The 25,364-nt window shown below is 39.1% G+C and overlaps 1 protein-coding gene and 1 long non-coding RNA gene across 11 annotated transcripts in view; one reads left to right on the top strand and one right to left on the bottom strand.

Annotated features, from left to right (window-relative positions):
- Positions 1–25,364, top strand: part of EFCAB7 (EF-hand calcium binding domain 7) — a 60,058-nt gene that overhangs the window by 17,002 nt on the left and 17,692 nt on the right. For 8 of the 9 annotated variants that reach the window (XM_060276847.2, XM_035121579.3, XM_035121578.3 and 5 more), the window contains 8 exons: positions 639–780; positions 1,868–1,977; positions 3,410–3,561; positions 3,742–3,875; positions 8,109–8,257; positions 9,944–10,153; positions 12,329–12,436; positions 13,879–15,080. In XM_060276847.2, coding sequence (XP_060132830.1) covers positions 639–780; positions 1,868–1,977; positions 3,410–3,561; positions 3,742–3,875; positions 8,109–8,257; positions 9,944–10,153; positions 12,329–12,436; positions 13,879–13,953 — 1,080 coding nt within the window. In that variant the 3' untranslated portion in view covers positions 13,954–15,080. Of the gene's footprint in view, positions 1–638; positions 781–1,867; positions 1,978–3,409; positions 3,562–3,741; positions 3,876–8,108; positions 8,258–9,943; positions 10,154–12,328; positions 12,437–13,878; positions 15,081–19,229; positions 19,316–25,364 lie in introns of those variants that run through there. The other variant, XR_015951025.1, reaches the window with a different exon arrangement.
- The window catches only part of LOC148685037 (uncharacterized), a 42,786-nt gene that overhangs the window by 5,610 nt on the left and 11,812 nt on the right, over positions 1–25,364 (bottom strand). The window lies entirely within an intron of this gene.

Raw genomic sequence — 25,364 nt, 5'->3', positions numbered from 1 at the left:
GGGTTTTTGCTGAATTTTTCAATCCTTTCCACAACATAGACAATGTATTCTGCAGAATTATTGCAGCTGAATTTTTCTATTATTTGAGACATACAAATCCACTCTGGCATTTAAATATTAGGAGCCAATATAGTGCAGTCTCAACAAGAGTGAATAGTGAGATGTCTGATTGAAACATTGTCTTAGCTAAGAATTTACAAGGTTGCCTTAGCAAGTTACTGTTTCTCATCCTCTGCAACCCTGTCTGTAATGTGGGATAAAACTGGAAACCATAAAGAGTTGTTATAGGGATGACTGAGATCATGTACGTAGCATACTCTCAACACTCAAAGTGCCATATAAATTATAAGCGTTATTATTGCTGTTGTTAGCAGTACTGTTCTAAGTTGTATCAGAAGATACGATGTTGTCACAAGCAAATTTTCTGAAGGGAAATGTTCCAGTTTCCAATTAGCCAAAGGATTATGCAGTAAATAACGTTTGGAAAATAAATCTTCAAAAGAAGATTGAACACTAACCTTTTAATACTTAAAGAACCACTTGGCCAACAGATGGTAGGAGTGACTGGCAAAGTCACTGCCTTGCAAGGATTTATGTTAAGTAACTTCTAATACATTAATTATTTGATTTGTCTCTAGGAATGGCAACACACACAGTCCAAAGGATGCTTCTTCTTAGAGGAAAATGGAGAGATAATTAGTCATAAATATAAGTTGTTTTTATCTCAGAGATCTACAGTATGCATAACCATTAATCCTGTGAACCTTCACGAAATGGAAGGTAGGAATACATTTTTTAAAAAAACAACTAAGGGTTGAAAACTTTTTTTAAAAAATGAAGGAATGGACAACTGGCAGATGTCCCTGTAATAGAATTGCACAAGCGATTATCAGAGCAGCCCAAGATAAAATGTAACCATTGCAGGGTTGCAAATTCTTAGTTCTAGCATTTTAAAAACACCACATAAACATAAATGTTAATATTTGCGGCATACGTTGCTGTTGTTAACTTTGCTGTCTGGTCTTTGACCGCAATAAAGATTGATTGATTGATTGATTGATTAAATGAATGCATGTTTGCAGTATACAATCACAAACATGCATGACAACTGTTTTCACTGCATGTGAGACCAATGATAGCGGGCAAAACACGATGGATTCTTTTGGTAATACAGTATTCAGCTGCATCACTTGAGTTAATGACAGATCTGGTTTTGATCTTTAAAGCCCTATGTGGCTTGGGACCCTCGTACCTACGGGACTGCCTCTCCTGGTAGGCCCCGTGGAAGACCTTAAGGTCCACAAACAACAATACTCTGGAGATCCTGAGCCATAAGGTGGCTAGATTGACCTCTACTAGGGCCAGGGCCTTTTCAGTATTGGCCCCAACTTGGTGGAACACTCTTTCACAGGAGACCAGGGCCCTGCAGGATTTGTCATCTTTCCGCAGGGCCTGCAAGACAGAGCTGTTCCACCTGGCCTTTGGGCTGGACTTCGTCTGACCCCTGTGTTTTCCTCCCTCATGGCTTGGATTTATGCACTACTGAAAATGAGGCTGCATTTTAAATTTTACTATTGTATTTTAATTAATTGCTTTTTATGTTTTATTGTAATTTTATTGGTGTTAGCCGCCCTGTTTTGACTGGGGAGGGCGGGGTATAAATAAAATTTTATTATTTATTATTATTGTTGTTGTTGTTGTTGTTGTTGTTGTTGTTGTTGTTGTTATGTTTTATTGTAATTTTATTGGTGTTAGCCGCCCTGTTTTGACTGGGGAGGGCGGGGTATAAATAAAATTTTATTTATTTTTATTATTGTTGTTGTTGTTGTCTTTGACTATTAGTATAATTTTGCTTGCTTTTTGATAGGAAAACCCTCTCCTTGGTTAGTGGTGGACACAGCTTTGTACATACTCAAAGAAAATGAAGCTGAAGAAAACATACAGCTTGTCGGCTTCACTGAGCTACGAAATAAAGAGGTCATAGACATTTTTAAGTTTCCTTTACTGACTTTATATATGTGGCATATTAATAATGATGATATCTGGGACACAGCAGAATCTATCAATGGCTGGTACTTTGTGCTTTGCCATTGAGAAACTAGCTAAATTACCAATGAATTAGTCAAGGAAACATAATATTATTCATAACAGAATTAATATACTGTTAATTATATACTTTTCAAATATTTCCCCGGTGAATATAAGATAAAAGCCAAAATCTGAAGAATCCCTTTAAAAAGTTACTTATGTTGGTTAGGCCTGAGAGGACTGTTGATTTCCTTCACAACACATAAATGTGGAGTTGGATAAGCAACAGAACTATTTCATTTTAATTTCCAAACTGTCCTCAAGTGAGTGTTGTAGATAAATCAAAGACTTTTTATTACTTTTATTTCCTCCTATACCAGATATGAGTCAATCCAAATGGATGGATTCTCTCTTATACCCAGTATAAATAGGAGTCCAATGCCTTCTATGTACAATCATTTCATTCATTCATTCATTCATTCATTCAGCACAGTAAGTATACATTTGTAACCCACTTCTGGTGCAGAGTGCTGATGTCTTCCCTCAATATAACATTTCTTTTGGAGGGCCATTGCATTGTTCCCCACATTTGGCGTACTCGGTTTTGTATGTGATATAATGCCATTATTACCCTTTTTCATCAAGGTCAAACAGTATGTGACTTTAAGGACAGGATTCAAAAAACATATTTGGACTGGCCACGTCCCTTTGTTTACAAAAAGTAGTTGCAGGAGTACAAGGACTCCCAGAATATAGAGAGTTTAATCCTAAGGCCACACATAATTTTTGCACTGAAAGTTAGATCTGAATCTGCTATCTTCTCCAGTGTTTGAAAAACTACAATTGGTGAGAGAGATTTCCCATGCTCACACTGTTTTCGAGGTTTTACATATTATATTTGTTACTTTGTAAACAACTTAGAGACTATCTAAAGCATTAAGTGGTATATAAACATATAAAACAAAATAAATTTGTTTGTTTACATGAAAATATGCTCAATTTCAGAAAACACATGTCAGGGAACTGGGCCCAAATCCACTGCATTCCAATCTATAGAGAGTGAGAATGTGCAGCTCTCCTCCACATCTTATACATTTATTACAGCAAATACTTGTGTACCCAGGTTGCCCCGTAAAGGATGAAGCAATGCTGTGTGGGCTTTTGATCACAGGCTTCTCATTTCTGAGTCCAGAACTCAATTCGGTGCACTTCATTGGCTCTTATTTTATTATCTCTGGTTCCTTTTATAATCTATGTGATCTACATGTGGGAAAGGTCTACAAGATATCAACTCAAATACTTGTTGTACTTGAAGAGGATAAATAATGATAGCAGTCAGAAATCTATAAGATCCTACATCTATCTTTTTCCTTTGTGGTAGGTTTTTGGTTGGAGAGGGGAACTTGAAGGTGGTGTCTATTGGATAATTCCTTTCACCACAGGCTGTAGATTCAGAAAATCAAAAAAGCAAATTAGAAGAGAAGCCAAACTTGTACATGGAGATGGAGAAGTCACAGCTACCAAAGAGTTCCGGTAAGGCAGGCCAGCTTTTGTGAAATGTAGGCTCTTCATATTTTAACAAAAATATGTTGCTGAAAAATTTGTCTCCCGAAGAAATTAATCTTCTGAAATGAACTGATGAGTGAGTCCAAGGGATGAAATGAAGGAAGCAGACAATCTGTTGAGAGATGCTTTTTCTCTTCAACCTTTCAGAGCAGCCTTATCAGAAATATTTGAAATGATTGATTTGGATGGGAATGGCTTTCTCAGCCTGGAAGAGAACAACTTCTTTGAAATGAGAACTAGTGGAGAAAAGTGTGATGAAGAAGCTTGGGCCATATGCAAAGGTAACACTGAAATTATCTATATGCAAATTTAACCGCTCTATGCCCAAGTGCAGCATCATTTATCTGAATGCCTTTGGCAACATTATTCAGATAATCATATGATTAAATAGAAATGCTGATTACCAGTACATAGATTCACAGTTCATTAGCATAAGGCTACATGGAAGGAACAATATAGTTTGTTAACGGTTAATGTAGTTTGGGTGTATTCACGGGCAACGTTATTTTTCTAATGAAAATATACCATAGAATTCAGTATCTTAAGCTCTGTGTGACATATATTGCTTTGTCATCTCTCCCCCCCCCTTATTGCTTTGTGCTGTTGTTACGAGGTCTTTCTATTACTTCATAAATTCATTTCTTTTTTTCTTCTTTTAGCTTGCATCTCTGTAATATCAAAGGCAGCTCCTTCAGTCCCCTGACTGTCATTTTCAGTCTCCCTGCTAGCTCTTCCATTTCCTTTTCCTTTATTTTGCTCTTGCCTGAGGTCAGACTGTAAGATGTCCCTAATAGGGGGTTATGTTGGAGAATAACAAAAAAGGGGGGGCAAACCCTCCACTGCTTTATCTCCTCATGGCTTCCACTCTTGCAGCTTCAGAAAGTCTCATGTCAGTTGTGGGGGGCATTCCAGATGGTCATTTTATTGCACAGTAAATGTACAGTTGTTATTCATTTGTTGCAAGGGATCTAAATGTCTTTGCCCTAAGGTAATGTTTCTTTTTCATTTTCCCAGCATTCAAGCAGCAATATTTTGTTAATGGGAAAATGTGATGTTTTCCTGCACATATTCTACAGTGCAGAGCAGGAGTAGAGAAGCACAGGCCCAGGGACCAAATGTGGCCCTCAGACTCCTCACACCTTGCTTCCTTCCCAGATCACACCCCCTTACTTACTTTGTTTTGCACCCTCCTCAACTGTTGTTGTTTGGCTTGAATTGTGATTATGCCCCTTGAATGGGTGGTGGTGGGGAACCTCTTACTTTTGCATGGCTGGAATGTGGTCTACTGTAAGAGTCAAATATGTTGTGCCACCACTCCAGACTCTGGAGAAATATGGTTTTGTGTCACAGGCACCAATTGATTAACGTCCATGACTTCACCGAAATACTTCCCAGCATATTTCCTGCATTATTTTGTAAACTTTTGTAAAGCTTGTTTTATTTTAAATTACTTTTAGACTGGTATACAGGCAGAGCTTTCCATGTTAAAATGAGAGTTCATATAACCTACCATCCTCCTCCACATAAATGTTCTGCTACTTAGTGTCCACCATGTTTTGAAATCTAGCGCTGAAGAAAATGGGTAGAATCAAAGAATTTTAGAGTTTGAAGAGACCCTCTGCAATGCAGGAATATGCAGCTGTCCCACGTGGGAATTGAACCTGCAACCTTGGCATTAGCAGCACTGTGCTCTAACCACATGAGCTATACAGGTTCTATTACATAAAAAATAATGTTGAGATATTGGCACTCCAAGGGGGAAGGGAGGCAGAATAAATTTGTGTTTGCAAACAAATAAGGGCCTATGTTATGCTGGCTGCTTGGTCATCATAATAATCATTCATTCATGTCAATTGCACTTAAAAAAGTTTTATAACGTGTTCACGCCTTTGGAAAAAGCTCGCTGTATAAATGTTCCTGTATATGTAGATATATTTCATTGCAAATAAAATTTCAGGAGGTTCACGTAACCACATTGAAAGCTATGTCTGTTCAGCATGTGTGCACAAATGCATGCCACCTCATTCTCCTTAATGTTGTGAAGTGCGTAATGAGTTCATGCATGGCAGGAATTGCATTTCTTGATATGGAAGAGAATTGAGTTAGCCCTTACTCATCCAGAGTGCTGTATGTTCTCAGTTTTGAATTTTTAGATTGTAAATACATTTGATAAAACTATGACCGTGCATGCCTTCTGAGACTTTAAGCATTCAACTATTCATAATCCACAGACATAGTTCAATTTATTGTCAATTCTTATTTGGCCTTCAGTACAGTGGTACCTCTGGTTAAGAACTTAATTAGTTCCGGAGGTCTGTTCTTAACCTGAAACTGTTCTTAACCTGAGGTACCACTTTAGCTAATGGGGCCCCCTGCTGCCGCCGCGTTGCCAGAGCACAATTTCTGTTCTCATCCTGAAGCAAAGTTCTTAACCTGAGGTACTATTTCTGGGTTAGCGGAGTCTATAACCTGAAGTATCTGTAACCTGAAGCGTCTGTAACCCAAGTAACCACTGTATCACAAATTAGGAAATGCATGCTAAGAATAAATGATCTCACACATGGATGATATGAATTTAAATTCATTAATGCTTATGAGAAACTTCATTATTATTACAGCACAAAATAGAAACTGGAATTAATGAGGTGTACCAGTAGGTTTGCAACAGCTTAAATAGACATTTTAAAGGCTGTGGTGCTTTGTTAATTCCAGCTAAAATATTCAGCATTTGACAGATCCTGTTTCATATTACTCTGTAAAATCTTTAGAGCTTTTTATGTTTTCATTAAGGAGCACAAATTCAGACATCCTTTATATGATGGCTTCAGTCCAAAGGACCATGTGACTAATTCCATATGCCCAAGGGAAATTGAAATTGAGGGGACTTCCATGAAGATCTCAAAATCTGTTGCTCAAAGAAGGAATTATAAAAATCTCACTGGACATGCCCAAGCCTTTGGGCAGACATAAAGTTCTAAACTTTGGCTTTGCATTTTGTGCATTTGGTTTCTTATATATTTGAGAGTAGGGGACACAAGTCTGAAAACAAGGGAATGTATATCCCTTCCTCATTAATTTTTACATTTTCTGGAACAAACACAGCAACAATACTTAGAAGACATTAGCGGGCCTGTCAAAAAGAAGCAACAGCAAAAGCTGTGAATAGATTACTTGGCAATTAATCAGCTGGAGGGTTCAGATGAACCTCATAAATCTTGAGAACAAAGTTCAAGCAGTTTATAATAGCACCTGAACCCTTAGATTTATTCATTTGGTAATCTCTTTTAAATAATACATAGTAAAGAATTAGCATTGTAATGAAGATGAGAAATCCATTTATAAATATTCTGTGCTTTAAGAACATTTTAATTTTGTGTTTGCTTGATGACCTGGTTTTCAAAGCAAGAATTTGCTAGAAGAATTTGCTGAATATTATTGGAACCATATTACTTTGCAAAAATCAAACTTATCTAAGATATGAGTTCAGAGCATCCATAACATAAAAGCCTCTCTCAGTGATGAAAGTGAATGGTAATTTCATAGATACAAATAGTGACATTCTTATATCAATCCTATTCTCATACCAAGGAGTACCACCTGGTTTCCCCCTCCACAATTATACACTGCAGAAGACTGTAGACATTGTTTATATACTGTGCTGTATTCATTTGCTTTGCAATTCCTTGTCTTCCACTGATTTAAAAGCCAATATTGTGTTTATTCGTGTTGCTAAAGAAATTTAAGTTACTACTGATCTAGGTTGCTATTTCCAAAAATGGGGATTGGCCATTAGCCTCTTTCATGCATCACAGTATATCATAGTTAATAGTTTACAATGAATGTGCCCATCTTGGCCAATTTGCTCTTCCCTGCTTGCCCTAGGAAGAAGACATAAGAGACCATACAACGAACCACAATTTGTGGCCAAGGTTTTTATTGATTTGATGATAAAACTCTACCCACTGCCTCAAATAATTTCAAAAGAAACTAATTTAATTTGTCTTTTCTTGCATGTTGAGTTTTCAGTGAAGCCAAATAAATAACTTTGTCATATATACATTTCATAACAGATTTTATGAAACACAAGGATGCAAAATCAAACGTTTATAATTACTGACATATATACCAGGGCTGGGGAATCTGGTATATACGACAGCTCCTGTCTTTCCTTATTATTTCATTGACGGCTAGGGATGATGGGAGTTGCAATCCAACAATATTAGGAGGGCCATAGGTTCTCCACCACTGATGCAAACATTGCCATCAAAGTGCCAGTTCTTCACAGAGTTTCACAATTCAAAAAGACACAGGCCTGCCAAAAGGAGCTTGCATTAGGAGACAATGTGAAGAAAGGAAGGAAGAGAGGAGCAAGGGTGGCAAACAACAAAAGGAAAAGAGGAATGGGAAGGGCCAAGGGATGGAATCCAATGTTTGTTTTTCCTGAATACAGGCAATTTTGATCGTTTCCACTGTAGCTTGTGAAAATATTTGCCTTATGTTTTCTTATTAAATAGAGAATTTTGATATGAAGAACAATGAACTCACAAGACAGGGATTTATGGATCTGAATCTCATGGAAGCCTGTCAACAAGGCAGGGATCTTAGCAGCTTCTGGATGACTTTGCAGTCAATGGGCTACAACAAAGCACTGGAATTGACTGAGGTATGATAAATGTTGGGCAAGGAGAGGGGGAAGGAGCCACAATGTGCAATTGTAATGTTTTTGCTGCATTAAGCTGATCTTAAGTTGAACCAGTTACAAAGTCGTAATGTAAGTATGTGCTGCAAGCTTTGCATGTTATCATAGAATCATAGAATTGTAGAGTTGGGAGGGACCCCAAGGGTCATCTAGTCCAACACCCTGCAATGAAGGAATCTCAACTAAAGCATCCATGACAGGTGCCCCTCCAATCTCTGCTTTAAAAACCAGTAGTGAAGGAGAGTCCACCAACTTCCAAGGGTGTCCATTCTACTGTTGAACAACCTTTGCTGTCAGAAAGTTCTTTCTGATGTTTACTTGGAATCTCCTTTCTTGTAACTTGAAGCCATTGGTTCAGGTCCTACCCTCTGAGGCAGGAGAAAACAAGCTTGTTCCATCTTCCATGTGATAGCCCTTTGGATATTTGAAGATGGTTATCATATCTCATCCCAGCCTCCTCTTTCCCAGGCTCCCTGAAGCTCCCTCAGCTGTCCCTCATAAGACTTGATTTTCAAACCCTTTCTCACCTTCCTCTGCACAAGTTCCAACTAGTCAATATCCTTCTTAAATTGTGGTACCCAGAGCTGGACACAGTATTCCAGGTATAATCTGACCAAGGCAGACTAGAGTGGTACTACGGGATTACTTCCCTTGATCGAAATACTATGCTTCTGTTGATGCAACCTAGAATAGCATTAGCTTTCTTTGCTGTTGCATCACACTGTTGACCCATGTTAAGACCCTTCAACCTGTTTTACAAGTACTACTGGCAAGCCAGATGTCCCCCATCTTATATTTGTGCAGCTTACATTTGTCCCTACATTTGTCCCTACTGAAGATATTTTTGTTAGCTTGGGCCCAGTTCTCCAGTCTATTAAGGTCACCTTGCATCCTGATGCTGGCTTCTGCTGCATTAGCTACCTCTCCCAGTTTGGTGTAATCTGCAATTTGATAAGCATCCCTCAATACCTTCATCCATGTTGTTTATAAAGATGTTGAACAACAAATTAATTTATAGCTTATATAGATACCCAAAGTAAAGGCATCACATCTGTTATCCAAAGGGAAAGTATCCAAAACTTTCTCCAGTCCAGTGGGCAAAAGGGACTAACGAGACTGACAATATGGAATGGAATCCAAAAACAGTGCAGCTGGCATTTGGGTGGTGGTTCTTGCTGCAGCAGTTCCTTCGGCCAAAGAGGCAAAGCAGCTTTTCAGATGAAGCAAAAATTGCAGCTCAGAATATGCTCTGGCATGCATATGCATATGCCACCTCTTCAGATATTGTCCATGGCCATGTAAGGATAATAGTTCCCAAATGTAGCTTGGAAATAAGATAAAGATCCATTTCAGTCATCAGGGGAGCATAGCAGGCTCTTCCCTGCTCCATTGTTAGCATTAACTGTAGTGGAGCATTATGTAGCATTGTCATAATCGTAGCTTATACTAACCAGGGAAGGAGCATTCAAGGCTTTTAAAATCAATTGTTGTGCCTATCTTGCAGTTTTAGGTCATCAAATAGAACAGGTCTAAAGTTATTTTCAGATTCCCCTACCCAAAAATTTATATTTGGTTTCATTGAATAGATCAAAATATGATATCTACAATGATAGATATACGTAACAGATGTTTCCCCCCCACTCTTTATAGGCATGCCCCTTTTCCATTCACGTCTATGCAGAAAAATGCAAACCCAGGATTCAACCTGTTTGTCTGGAAGCAGGTGGTGAGCAACTTAAGACAGCCATTTGTATGAGTGTGGCTAATAAAGGAGACGCTAAGCCGATGGATGCCAGTGAAAATATAGTTATTCACACTTATAAAAGTGATACACGGATCACGTCTGTTATTGAAAATAAGGTATTGTATGAAATATATATAACAGGAACAGCCCTTACATAAGCATTTCCTTACAAATTATTTTTGTATTTTTACCATTTATTTATCACAGTCAGACTGGGACCAATCTAACCCTTCTAGTTCAGGGTCTTTGTTGTCAATGACTTGAGCTGGACTCTCATGTTGAAGCCAGGCGTGCAGTAAGCAGAGAATTCTGACCAAGCAAAGCCAGGAAATGAGGTGTGGCTGGCTCAGTGGGACAGTCCTATGTTGCTGCCTTCCTGACTGTGTCACTGCTGTTTAAAGGATAAAGGTGGGGCAGGGCAATGGCAAGGTCAGAGCTGCATGGGCACTCCAGTGGAGCCAATTGGGTGTTCTTGCCTGTTTACTAATCAGATCCAGTCAGCTGATGGGCCCAGAGAGGCATCAATTGGAAGTCCCTTTGCAGAACAGCTTGTTATTGAAACCACTTGTAAATGGATTTCTTAGGTGATCTCTTCTCAAGTTGTTGCCTGACATCTTACTGTTGTCAGGTGATTGACCCCAGCTACATTTCAAAGTTGGGTGGGTTGCAGGGTAAGTTCCCCACTTGTAGCCTCGATTGTCAGCAAACCTGTGATAGGCTTTCCCTTTTGATGATTGTTGTCAGCATGCTGTCAATCTGGACTTGGGTGGTGGGGAGCCTGCCTAAATGACCAGTTTACCATATCCAAATTTATACTAGGTTTACAGCAAAGAAAGAGAACCGGTCTGAATTTAAGGCTCAAATGGATCATGTAAATTGGCCTAATGAACACTCTTCATTTCTCCTTCCTGATTTTTGTGTGTATATTCAGGAACTAGAAAAGTTAGTATATTGGGCATTTCCATTGTACATTTTGCAATTTATCTTGACTAGGTTTATTTAAACTTATTACATGTATATATTCAGTATCCATATTAGTGAAACATTTTATTGTCGACAAATTCCATTCCAAATAAGCAATGAAATATTAAGAAATAAAAAAGGGAAATAGCAAAGAGCTAGTCTTCCATGTACTCTGTACTTAATAATTTATCCAGGCTAATCAATATCACATTAGCTCAGTAACAGAGAAAAGGAAATAGACCAAACTTTCTGTTCTTTACAAATGAAATTTAAGGACCTTGTGTGTATGATAAAATATGCTTACCATAATAAAATATTTCTAAGCACTTTGTTTACTAAAACATGCTATACCAAATGGCAATCCATTTAAACCTGAGTAGCCCAAATAACAAAGGTCCTCTTGTCTATATTTCCCTCTACAACAGCTTTAACCGCTTAATTGCCAACAATCCCACCGTAGGCTATAAATCTGCTCCATTTTTTATTTTAAATCTATTGATGTGAAGAACATATGTAAAAAATGGAGTGGAGAATAACCATGTATGCTGTCCTCAGCTCCTTGGAGGAAAGGTGGGAAATAAATGTAACAAACAATATTGATAATAATAATAATGCTTGTTGGTTATTCAGGGCCATTATGACCACCATGCAGGTTGCCCTGCATGATATGGTTTAATGCCTGGACGTTTCTGTTTCAGCCACTGCACTGCTGAGGAAAGCAACTTCTAATTTAAAGTTCAACTTTGCTTTCCTCTTAAGCTGTTTCAGTGAGTTGAGTTTCTATCTCTTCAAAACACCTAAAAATACACAGATGCCCACTAATAAGCCATGGAGCCTGAGAATTATTGGCCTATAGACACAATAATGACATTCACAAACATTCATAATCTCCTTAGACAGTCAACTCCCATACCAGCCTTTGGCCGTACTGAACTGCTGGTGATAGACCATGACACAACTGGAACAAACCACTGTCAAAACCACTATTTTATATTTCTTGCTGGGTTTTTTAAAGCTAGCGATAAGGACATAAAAAGCCATATACAGTGTTTAAGAAGCAAAACAAAAATAAGTTGATATGATATTGCTGGTTGAATTTAAAGATGGGCCCTGGGCCTCAAGGAGATTGAAAATTACTGCTCTGTATAGCTTGAGTTAAAAGCAGAACTCCCTTAGCTAATACTAGGTTCATGATCTTTTCAATGGACAATGCTTATTTAGGTAATTTCTTAATGGTCTATCTTTTTCTTGTAGTGTCATTAATATTAATCCCATGGATTGATACTGCTCTAAATGTGTTTATGCTAAAGTTGCTTTTCTCTTAACAGTCTGAAAGCAAAACAGTAATTCACCTCAACAATGAGCAAAGTAGAAACTGTGTCAGTAATAGAGGGCTCAACACTTTTGCCATTGAAGTGGCATCCAACTCCATGATGGTAATTGCATCTATTTATTTAAGATATGTATATTCTGCCTTTTGACCTGTCAGGGTCCAAAAGGCAGCTTACAACAGCATGAAAAATGTAATAAAACAATACCACAAAAAGACCAGGGACAAAACTGATGTTGTTTAAAGCTGTGCAGTAATACACTGTAAACAAAACATTAAACACAACCATTTATGTCCTGTTCTTTAAAAACATTTTCTTACAGACTTGAACACGTGAAAAGAAGAAAAGTCAATTTTTAGGAAAATCTAGACAACATGATAGGCTAGACTTTGAAAATACATTTTGGGTCCATGGCTGGGTACAGTATTGGCATCCATCATAGCCAAATATATATTTATTTCATGCTATTGATAGATTTGTTTTCCTATTCCACAAGTTTGCACAGTGCTTTCAAGTGCAGGATAAACTTCATGTCATGACAGCTTATATCCAGAGTTATACACATGGATCTCACAATAACTATTTTAAGTGTTTTCCCCAGTGAACAGCTCTCCAAAGTAAACCCCCAAACTGTTCTCTAAATGTTGATGTTTTGGTACAAGAACAGCTGATGGAGAAACTGCCTCTAGTGTCTATGCCTGTGCCTTTTTCTGTTCTGTTTCCCTATTACATATGACCCAGCTGTCACTAGTTCCCAGGTATAGTACTGAGTTTTTGGTAACTATACTTGATGAAGCATTCTCCCTGTTTTTGCCTTGAGGGTTCCCTTTTTGAAATTTTGTTAGCGTAAGTTGCTAGACTTGTCATTTTTCAGACTTTCACTCCTTTCATGGAGTCACTAGAGTTCAGTCACTTTGTGGGAACGAATGCATATTAACCATAGTGCGCATCCACTTAAATAAATGCATATGAGCTTTGAGGGAGCATGCAGTGCACAGCTCGCCATTTCATACATTGCAGCTGCAGAGGTATATTTTGAATGGCTTGTCACATATTGTAGAACAGTTAGGTTTTTCATGCATTTCATTAACCAAAAGTCCAGGCTTTTCACAATAGTAGATCAGGGTTTTCACAATGTGTAATAATGGAGGAAAGGATGCTTGGCCAGTAATCCTTAGTGGGTGGAATCCCCTTGGTCCTCCTTGTGCTTTTGCTTTAGTTGGAAGTGTCACTAATGGAGGGATGGGGTGATTTTTGCTGATTTCCTTCTCCCCCCAGCAGTTCCCAATGCCTCCTCAAAAATATGACGATTATGTAGAATTCTAGAGGTAAATCTCTAGCGTATTTACAAAAGTCAAAACATAGATGTAATTCTATAACTAGTTACAGGGGAAGTGTGGGATAAACATTCAAATCAAGAAAAATAAATGGGTGTGTGTGTGTTAATATATGCTAGGTAACTATTGACACTTTCCATAGTCCTTGCACAATATAAATTATTTTTCTCTTTAAATGGTTATTTCCTTTTTCTGCTTTTCTGTATGCAGGTCTGCCAGCATGTGATGCCACAGAATGAGCAAGAAGAATGGATATACAGCTGTGTTTATTCTATCTTGCCTTAAGCTATCATAGGTAGGAAATGGCATTCTCCTGGTCCTTGTAGAAAAGATTCAATCTTGCACTACACATTGATACATGGATGGCTTGATTTATCTCATCATTTTTAAAACCAAGAATCTGTTCCTCATTTTAGATTATTGTGGTTAACTTTTCAAGAATCTGTATCACAAATCTTCAGCCTTTGCCTTTCTATACCATTTCATACATAAGCAGGGGACTTAACAGAGGTGGCCTGAGCCAAAGAACACGTTCTAATATTCCTAGGCATTTCTGTGTATAAAGACAAACATCAGAGTGCAATATGAAGATGATGCCTCATATCAAAGGTTCTTAGCTCCACTTTCAAAACTGCAGCTTTCTGTGATTGCAAAGCTGGCTGTGGCCTTTTATCTGGAATTTGGGTCTGAAATGGTCGATCATGCATTCATAATCTTAAACCTGTACTATTGCTCCATGTTCATATACAACTGGTCATGAAGAGACTGCAAAAACTGCATCTGTTATATAATGAGCAGGTCCACCTCATTCTCAGCCTTATGGATTGCCTGTAACCTCCATGGTCTGTGTTATCCTTCCTGCAGGTGATGGACTTGACCTACAGAGCCCTTGATAGCTAAAATCCATGATATTTTAAATATTAACCCCTCATATCACAATATCTAAGATATACCAAGAGGGCCCAGTTGATTATGGCAAGCATGTGAGGAGTACATAGAATGAATTTACAGAGCAATATTTGCAATGGCTCATCCACAAAAATTAACTTACATTTTTGAAGAGTAGCCAAAATCTGAGCTTGCCATCTTTTGGAAACAGTGTGAAAACATTTTATTTGTTCTGGCTTTGGGTGGTGAGAATTAATACAACCAAAAGCAATATTTAGCATGACTATTTTTATGACAGTGTTAATGTGTGGAATATATATATATATATATATATATATATATATATATATATATATATGAAGTTGCTTTTTTCCAAGCTCTATTCCTTGCTCTAAATTGGATTGGGGGTGGAGGGTTAAGACCAAGTAAAGAAACTGTGTTTAACCCAGCTCGGGTATGAGAATTGTAAACTGGCATAAGCTTGCTCACCTGAGCTGTAATAAACCAGGCTGTGTGCACGTTTATCAGTTCTTCCCCTCCATTCTAAAGAGTACATCCATTCAGGGTGGGACCAGACTGTTGGTGCTTAAACTAAAGAAGTAGCAAAGCAGCTTTTGAACTGATTGTGGAAAGCCAACAGGAGCTGAGAAGTATTGGCTCGGGATAAAACATCCCTAAGAGATGTGGGTGAAAATGTTTATGATTGTCCAAATGTGAGAGGATGATACCAAATGCCATAAGGTGAAATGCATGTGCCAGAGGACATTTGGAAAAAGAGAGCTGGCATAGGTGTTTATATGCTCATGCTAGATATTGACTAGAATAAAGATGGATGGACTGGAGTGCTTGGTTTTAAAGGAGAGCATGGATGCAGAGAGCACAATGGAAATGTGGTACAGAAGGCATGGTATGAGATACAAACACTATACTGTGGATAGGGAAGGGCACACTGGAGGTGGTGTTGCTCTGTACCTCAGTGATGTTGAGTCAAACAAACTAGAAATCCCCATAGGGCAGACTCGTTCAGGGAATTCCTGTGGGTGGCAATACTGGGCCCAAGAGTAGTATAGAACTCTTCAGCAGGAATGCAAACTTTGCCACACACACACACACACACAGTATCAGGCAGACAACCCAAGATGCAAATTAATAATTCAATTCAAGGAGCACATCATTAAAGCATTAAGATCAACAATAAATAATATTTAATACATTAAAGGAGGAAAGCAGCTAGAGAGGCGGTTCAACTGTTGGATGACAAAGGAGTGCTAAAGGAGGAAAAGGAGATTGCATACAGTAGTTGCAAATAATTTAATCTTCACTGCAAATGATGTAAGAGAGATCCCTGTGCTTTAACTAACTTTCTAAGGAATGGAATCTTGGGAACTGAAATAACAGTAACAAGAGATGAAATTCTAGACTTTATTGATGAAATAAAAACTGCCAAATCAGCTGATCCATATGGCATCCATCTATGATAGAAATTAATGTCTGTCATGGAAAAACTGGTGGAAAGCATTGTTATAGCTAGGATTGCTAAGAATATAGAAGAATAAGTCTTGCTGAAGGAGAAACAGCATGGGTTATGAAAGGGGTAAGTCTTGTCTAACTAACCTTTTAGAGATCTTTGAGATGTTAACACTCTGAGCATATCCAGTAGATATATTGTGTGTGTGTGTGTGTGTGTGTGTGTGTGTGTGTAGTATCCCACCCTTTATCCAAAGATCACAGGATGGTTCACAACAGAAAATGAGAATACAAAATATATAATAAAACTAAAACAAACCAATAACCAACCAATAACACATTGCTACCCCTCTTTCTAGCAAGTCATTTTGCCAGGGGTGTGGAACTTCCAGCTGCAAATATAATTAAGCCCCCTCCCAAGCCCCAATTTAGCCCATAAGGCTATTTCTTCCAAGCTGCATCCACTTGACATCAGGTGCAGGGGAAATAATAATGGTGTGTGTGTACTGTGTTATGTGTTCTATTATGCAGGGCAGGCCTTACCTCAATATTTTATTCAAGTTGGCACCCCTGCTGCCAACACTTTCAGCTCCCACTCCTCTGCTGTTTGCTTGCTCAGATACTGATTCAAGCAAGGGGTGTCAGCTTACACTACAATCCAATTTTAAGTTTATATTGAGCTTATCTGGCAGACAGAGGGCATTTCAAAGAGGATTCAAAGACCATGTCCACCCCGTGGATACAGGGTCTTTTCTTCTTCGCTGTATTGTCCATCAACTCTGATGGAAGAAAACAATGCGGCCGAGATAACGGCCATATTAAGTTTATATTGAGCTTATCTGGTGCACAAAGGGCATTTCAGTTGATGCAGTGACCCCGAACAAACTGGACAGGGCAATGTTCTGGAATTTAAAATTAGGCCACAACTTTATTGATTCCAGGTGTAGGTTGGATTTGGCTTAGGCATTGGAGGGCTGGTGGAGGGCAGGCACATGATAGAGTCAAGCCTAGGATTAATGGGTCCTCCCCAAGACACAGGTCTACATGGATGACCCTCCCAAGCCACTGAAGAAAGCTCTGTGGCCCATGTGCCATACACCTTGGATTTTGGACAGAGACTTCCAACTAGACCCCACTAAGGGGTACCCTCTTATTGCACTATTCTGTGGTGGCATTGATGCACCACTGCGTGCCACACACACACACACACACACACACACACACACCAGATGTTAGACTTAAAGAATTTCATGCAATGGCTTCTCTGCCAAAGTTGTGACTATTGCTATGGGGAAGGCAAATCCAATATTAAGTTTATACCGAGCTTATATGGTGCATCAATATCCATCAGATTTGTAAGCTGTTAGGGGGAAATGACAGGTCCTGTTAGGAACCAGTAAGTGTTTATAGAACAGGAAGCAGAGAGTAGGAATAAATGGATAGTTCTTACAAAGAAGGGATATAAGAATAGGACATTATTTTGGATTGGTGTTTTTTAACTTGTTTATAAATGGCCAAGAGTTAGGAATGAGCAATAAGGTAGCAAAGTTTGCTGACGATACCAAATTGTTTATGACAGAACAGAAAGGAGCTCCCTTCCAAATTGGATGAATGAGCATCAAAATAGCCAATGTGATTGAATGTAAGCAAGTATGAAGTGATGTACATTAGGGTAAAAAATCCTAATTTGATGTACGTATATGTTTTCAAGTTTTGAATTGGCAGTTATTGGCACGGAGCAGTGGTGGATAGCTCAGTGAAAATGGCAACCCAATGTATGGCACCTATGGAAATAATGGTTACCATGTCAGGGTTAATTAGATAAAGAATTGAGAAAAACTGAGCCAATACAGGTAGGTCTTTGGTGCAACTGCACTTGGAGTACTGTGTACAGTTCTGGTTTTCACATTTCAAAAGGGAGAACTGAAAAAGTTTCAAAATACCTATGAGGAAATGTTACAACTGCCTACTAAAAACAGGCTTATAATTTAAATAAGGTATCAGATTTATATGACCTTGTCTAAGAAAGTGCAAGAAGTCTTGAAAAGCTATATTTATATCACAGCCACTCTTGTAGACTGGCTTCTTATACCGTAACAGGATACTAGGCAAGTAAATGTCAGTTATGAAATTTAAACCATGCTTAGTCAAGTGCAGAAACTGCCTGCTTAAATCTATCTAAAACTGTTCTCATATATATGTTTGTGTGTGTGTGTGTGTGTGTGTGTGTGTGTGTAGAAGAATCTGTAGAACTAATGAAAAATGTATCTTTGGAAAGTAATTTTTAAACAGAGAAGCTAAAAGAACATGTTTAAGCGAGGAATAATAAATGAACTGTGTACAGTATTCTAAAGTGTAAGGAAGGCCTCTAAAGTACAGTATAGAGAGATAAGTAAAAATAATAAATCAAGGTACTGGTTTTTTAAGTCCTAAATTTACTTGTACCATTATATCTTAAGAATCTAGGCAATTGTTCCATCAGGGCAAGCATAGTGTGATTTTGTGTGTATGCAATTTTTTCCATCACCAAACATCTACTGATCCCTTTTGCTGCTCATGAATAAAGGCATCCATTTACCAAGTACAGTATTGTCATGCATGGTGTCTATGGTGGTGCACACAGAACTGTAGAGCTGGAAGGGACCCTGAGGATCATCTAGTCCAACCCCTTGCAATGCAGGAATATGCTGCTGTCCCATATGGGAATCGAGCCTGTGACCTTGGTGTTACCAACACCATGCTCTAACCAAACTATCCATGGATTTTTTATATATTGGACTGAAAAAAGCCAAACAAGTAAGTCACTTCTTTCATAAAGTAAGGCTACATGATCTAGCACAATTGTTGGAGTTACCATCTATACAACCCAAAGACAAGGCAGAATTCTTGTTTTCAGAGGGCTTGCCAACGTGAGCCTGCCTGTACTGTAGCTGAAAGCATCAGCCTCTGGTAAGCTAATTTTTAAGAGCAAAATAATGAGAACAGCTTTTTGTTGTTCTAAAGTAAATAAAGTTTCATGAAAGTCATATAGGATTTGCAAAACCATGATTATACTTTGGTTTGTAGGATGCTGAATTATTTAATTTTAAGCGGTGATGGTATTAAGTTTTTTTAAAAAAATAAACACCTTTAAAAATAATGACATTAATATGCATAAATGATTTGCTAGATAATTCAAAACACCATCCTCATGCCACACTCTGCAGGTTACAGCATCATGCAGAACCTGCAAGAGGTCTCTACATGACTTCAGATGAGGCAAGTCTCTCTATCACTGACCTTTATCCAAACAGTAAGTGCAGTTTCTTCTTCTAATACTTGCCTATTTGAAGCTAGATTAGAGCAGTCATTCACTTTGCACAAACCAGATGTTTCATATGTGAGAGCATGAAGTCATGTCTAAGGGCCTAGGCAGACACACACAGGCTTCTAAGGACTATTAAACACCTTTTCCAGGTGTCAGTTGTCTGAAAACGCCCACATTTGGGGAAATTATTCTTCCAAGTACTTTTTCTCTGAGTTTCTTCTTTTATAAAATCCATTTGCCAAAGTGTCAGCTGCCAAGTAAGGAAATTGTTCTTTACAAAACTCCTTTCTCCCCTCTCATCCAGAGGAGCAAAAATACGGGTACCGGTACATGTTTCTTTTTGTCCAACCATAACCCCCCCCCATTGCAAGGTAAAACAGCTGGAGAAGATTGTGAGAAATATCTGGGGGAAAAGGGTTAAACAGCCCCTCTCTCACACACTCAACTTAGTCTTCCACCACAGAAGGCTACTACATCTGTGGCTACATTTTGTAAACTAATAAAACTTTGGAGAAACTACATACAATTGAGCATCACCCTAAGAGCACATGACTTGGCTCTGCAGGGTCAGACTGAAGTCTGTTTAGTGGAGCATTCCATTACCAATAGTAGCTATTATGAAAATGGCTTATTTCCCCTCTTCCACCCCAATCCTTTTTCCATTTATATTGTGCATTTTTTATTTTATTCCTGAAGACAAGGATTGTCTTATTATTTATATTTATTACATTCTGGGAGCCTTTTGCCACTGATAAGTGGGGTAAAATTACTTTAAATAACTGGGGCATCTGCAGTATCAAATCATATACCTGACTGCTCATTGTTCCATTATGAAGAAATCACTTTTTAAAAAGTGGGGTGAAGTTTGCTTCTGATTTTAATCCAGAAAAAAAACTATCCAAGATACTGCAACTTCAGGAAATGTTGCTCAGTGCAACCAGTTTGAGCAGCTCCACTTCAATTTTTTTTTAAACATACTTTTTATTAATTTTACAAACTGCAAAAAAGAAAACGGTACATACATAAACACCTTTTCCACCTCCTTCCCACCCACCCACATGGATCCTCCCCTGCCACAGAAGTATCTCATGTAGGTGAACAGTCAGAGATGGTCCATTTTATGCTTGGATTTCTGTCCTCCTCCCCTGACCCTGACCCCAGAGCCCCCCCCTGCCACCAGGGAGCTCCAGCAAACCAGGGCAGTACGCAGGAGGACATCCATCCAACCATCTATTGTCATACCAAAAAAAGAAAAAAATTGAAATAGGAAAAAAGAGAAAAAAGAAAGAGCAAAAAAAGAGAAAAAGAACAGTACAAAACAGAAAAATTTTTTCTTACATTCATAATTGTAAAACCATATTTTGTGGGCTTCCCCTCCCCCCCCTTCCCCGGTTTTCATCCCTTTTTTATCATCTTTAACAGTTTCTTACTTTATAAAAATACACCTTTATATCTTATACAACTTATAAATCAATTATTATCATTTTCACCTAATGTTCAAATCACTGAAAAATCAAACTCCCATTTTATCTTCCCGTGCCTAATTTTTACTCCCTCTATAAGCCTCCATATTTTCACATTTTTCCAAAATCCATTCACTTTTAAAACTATAACTATTCTCAATTTAACCTTACATCCCCGATTACCGGCTCCACCCCCCCCCCATCCAGCAAATTCCATAATCAGCAGACCAGTTATAAACCTGTTAATCCATCCTTATAATCACAACATCACTTTCCCTTCACCCCACCCCCTGTTTACAGTCTTTTGCCATCCAGGCCACCATACAAGACCCCTGAATTTCTTCTCTTCTCTGCATATTTTTTCCTTCTTCCCTGTGGGTGTTCTGGAGTTCCAGTAATACCAATCGTGCCCCCCTCAAATGCAGGGCACTCCATCCAACTTTTTGTAGAGTAAAGTCATCATTTTTTTCGTGGTGTGCTTCATTTTGTGTTGAATCATCACAGTCCTCATCTTCATCTTTTTCTTCCAAATCACAGTCACCATCATTGTCATTCTCACATTCATCTTTTTCAGTTTCAAAAGCTTCATCTTCTAGAAAATCATATTCTGCCATCACCATCTGAAATTGTTGCTGTAACTCTTGCCGTTTTGTCTCCTCTTGACATAGTTCTATTCTTGTTTCCCACATTAAGGTCAAAACAGACCGCTGGAACTCAGGGGAACACTTTTTTGTTGACATAGTTCAATCCTGCCAAGGTCAAAACTTGTCACGTGGGGTGGAATATGATCACAGTTTATTTTCTCGACTCCATTTTAACAAGCTGGCTGCATTCTTCAAGTCTTATTGACAATAAAGTTCGAACTCACATTTCACAAACATTTAAACCAAAAAAGAATTTCCACAAAGTTCAGAAATACAGTGAAATAAAAATTGACTTATAAATCCTGATCAACTCACTGGGTTGTCTGGGCTGCCGGCTCCCGAGGAAAAGAAAGGTTTTTCTTAGTCTTTACCTCTTGCTGCAGGGCACTCACAACCACAGTCTCTCTCCCCTTTCACCCTGCATTTAGGGGAGATTCTCTTTGATGCCTTTGAGGGATCCTTTTAAGTTAAGATCTTCTGTTTACGGCTTCGGGTTTCTGTTTACTGTCTCTTATGTTACCGTGGGGGTGGTGGCTTCCTCTTTTCCCCCTCTCTCCCAAATCCAAATTGCCTTAATTTAAATTCCAAACAATCCAAATTACTCACAGTCTATTCATTTGCTAATTATTCTTGGAAGAATTGGCCGCCTCCACTTCCCAGACTCGCAGCTTCGCGCTCTCAGAGCAGCAGTGTCAGCCTGTCCGCCGCGGTTCACCTCCTCGCTCTCGGGGGCTTAAACAAAGCCGATCCGGGGAGGAGAGAGCCCGCTTTTGGCGCCGCCAGGCAAAATCCGTCCCCAAAAAGCTCGATTTGGGGCTTTTAAGGAGGTTTTGCTTCGCTGGAGCAATTCCCTCCACCTCTGAAGCGCCGAGGTCCGCTCCGCTGATCGGACCCCCGTCTGAGCAAAGATGGCGTGGTCAACCGGAAGCCCGAGCAGCTCCACTTCAAAACTCAGTGTACCTAGAGCTATAAACTCCAAAAGGAATTTGTGTGACACATACTTGCTTATTTTAGAATGATTTAATCTGTTGAGCTTTTAAAAATAATCATAATGGGTTGTATACAACTAAGGTCCAATCAGAGTAGACCAATGGGAACTAATGGACTTAAGTTGTGCTTATTAATGTCAATGGCTCTACTCTGAGTAGAATTAGCATTGGCTACAATCCCTTGTTTTTAACCATTTGACTTTATTATTGACCTAACACCCCTCCCCAAGCCATCTTCCCTTCTCTGAAAATTGTGGCCTAATTGAATAAAATTCATTATTATTAGCATTGTATAAGGGGGCAGGCCCTTTCCGAGGAGCTTACTATCTTAAATTCAGCACACCATGGAGGATGAGGGAGGTGGTGTCAGATAAGCAAGGAAGCAATATAGGATTGTTTCACTTAACCATGCTTTGATACAGTTAAAACTGGAATGAAGGGATTATACCGTACTTCAGATATGATTTTTTTAAAGGAGGTGAGCAAATAAATTCACCAGCCGAAGCTGGATTGGTAACCCATATGCAAGTAGTTCATGACTATGTATTTGTTAGCAGTACTGGTGTACAGCTCAAGGGCCCCATTTTGCCCCCCAAAGAGCAAGGTAATGGACAAATAAAAGCTTGGACTTTGTCTATGATAGTTTACCATCTGATTTAATGATGAATATCCTACTATTACTAGGTTTTTTTGGTTACATAGAGAAATATTTGAGGGACATGGAAGTTATTCTGCATACCTATCGTTGGGACTGCTAGTCCTTACTAGTCCTCACATAGTAAACGGTGAGGGGATAGTTATCAGATGGATATGAATATCACATGGATAAATACATGTTGGTAAGCTTCAGAACTGGGGTGTGTTACACCTTGCATGGACAAAATAAGTCACATTAATTCTGATTTTGACACCATCACCATGCTTCTGAAGAGACAGACATTTCTTAGGGAAACACTGGGTGAGATCCCATGGACAGAAATACTAAAAGGGAAGGGAGTTCATGATGGTTGGGAGTTTGTTAAAAGGGAGATATTAAAAGCACAACTTCAGGCAATACCTATGAGACGGAAACATGGAAGGTGCCTAAAGAAGCCAGGGTGGCTATCTAAAGAACTTTTAACTGAGTTAAGATTTAAAAGGGATATGTACAAAAAATGGAAAAGGGGGGAAATCACCAGAGAGGAATTCAAACATATAGTCAGCACGTGTAGAGACAAAGTCAGAAAAGCTAAAGCACAGAATGAACTCAGGCTCGCCAGAGAGGTTAAAAGCAACGAAAAGGGCTTTTATGGGTATGTCCGTAGCAAAAGGAAGAACAAGGAAACAGTGGGGTCACTTAGAAAACAATTCCCGACCTGAAGAATATGGAGCAGATGTTTCAGCAGGGGAAACACAGCTCAGAATAAGTAAGGAGGTAGTACAAGAATACTTGGCTAGTTTAGATGTATTCAAGTCTCCAGGGCCAGATGAACTACATCCAAGAGTATTAAAAGAACTGGCAGAGGTGATTTCAGAACCACTGGCAATAATCTTTGATAATTCCTGGAGAACAGGCGAAGTTCCAGCAGACTGGAGGAGGGCAAATGTTGTCCCTATTTTCAAAAAGGGGGAAAGAGAGGACCCAAACAATTACCGCCCAGTCAGCCTGACATCAATACCAGGAAAGATTCTAGAGCAGATCATTAAGCAAACGGTCTGTGAGCACCTAGAAAGGAACGCTGTGATCACTAAAAGTCAGCATGGGTTTCTGAAAAATAAGTCATGTCAGACTAATCTGATCTCATTTTTTGACAGAATTACAAGCCTGGTAGATGAAGGGAACGCTGTGGATGTAGCCTATCTTGATTTCAGCAAGGCATTTGACAAGGTGCCCCATGATATTCTTGTAAAGAAGCTGGTAAAATGCGGGCTAGACAATGCTACCATTCGGTGGATTTGTAGCTGGCTTACTGACCGAACCCAAAGGGTGCTCATCAATGGCTCCTCCTCATCCTGGAGAGTAGTGACTAGTGGGGTGCCACAGGGTTCTGTCTTGGGCCCAGTCTTATTCAACATCTTTATCAATGACTTGGATGATGGGCTTGAGGGCATCCAGAGCAAGTTTGCTGACGACACCAAATTGGGAGGGGTGGCTAATACCCCAGAGGACAGGATCACACTTCAAAATGACCTTAACAGATTAGACAACTGGGCCAAAGCAAACAAGATGAATTTTAACAAGGAAAAATGTAAGGTACTACACTTGGGCAAAAAAATTGAAAGGCACAAATACAGGATGGGTGACACCTGGCTTGAGAGCAGTACATGTGAAAAGGACCTAGGAGTCTTGGTAGACCACAGACTTGACATGAGTCAGCAGTGTGATGCAGCAGCTAAAAAAGCCAATGCAATTCTGGGCTGCATCAATAGGAGTATAGCATCTAGATCTAGGGAAGTAATAGTACCACTGTATTCTGCTCTGGTCAGACCTCACCTGGAGTACTGTGTCCAGTTCTGGGCACCACAGTTCAAGAAGGATACTGACAAGCTGGAACGTGTCCAGAAGAAGGCAACCAAAATGGTCAAAGGCCAGGAAATGATGCCTCATGAGGAACGGCTTAGGGAGCTGGGTATGTTTAGCCTGGAGAAGAGAAGGTTAAGGGGTGATATGATAGCCATGTTCAAATATATGAAAGGATGTCATATGGAGGAGGGAGAAAGATTGTTTTCTGCTGCTCCAGAGAAGCGGACACGGAGCAATGGATTCAAACTTCAAGAAAGAAGATTCCACCTAAACATTAGGAAGAACTTCCTGACAGTAAGAGCTGTTCGGCAGTGGAATTTGCTACCAAGGAGTGTGGTGGAGTCTCCTTCTTTGGAGGTCTTTAAGCAGAAGCTTGACAGCCATATGTCAAGAATGCTTTGATGGTGTTTCCTGCTTGGCAGGGGGTTGGCCTGG

This window comes from Zootoca vivipara, chromosome 7 (genome assembly GCF_965207765.1).
Source record: "Zootoca vivipara chromosome 7, rZooViv2.hap1.1, whole genome shotgun sequence".
In the NCBI taxonomy this organism is placed as follows: Eukaryota; Metazoa; Chordata; class Lepidosauria; order Squamata; family Lacertidae; genus Zootoca; species Zootoca vivipara.
Note: the sequence above shows the minus strand (reverse complement) of the source record. Positions and strands in the feature narration are given on the sequence as shown.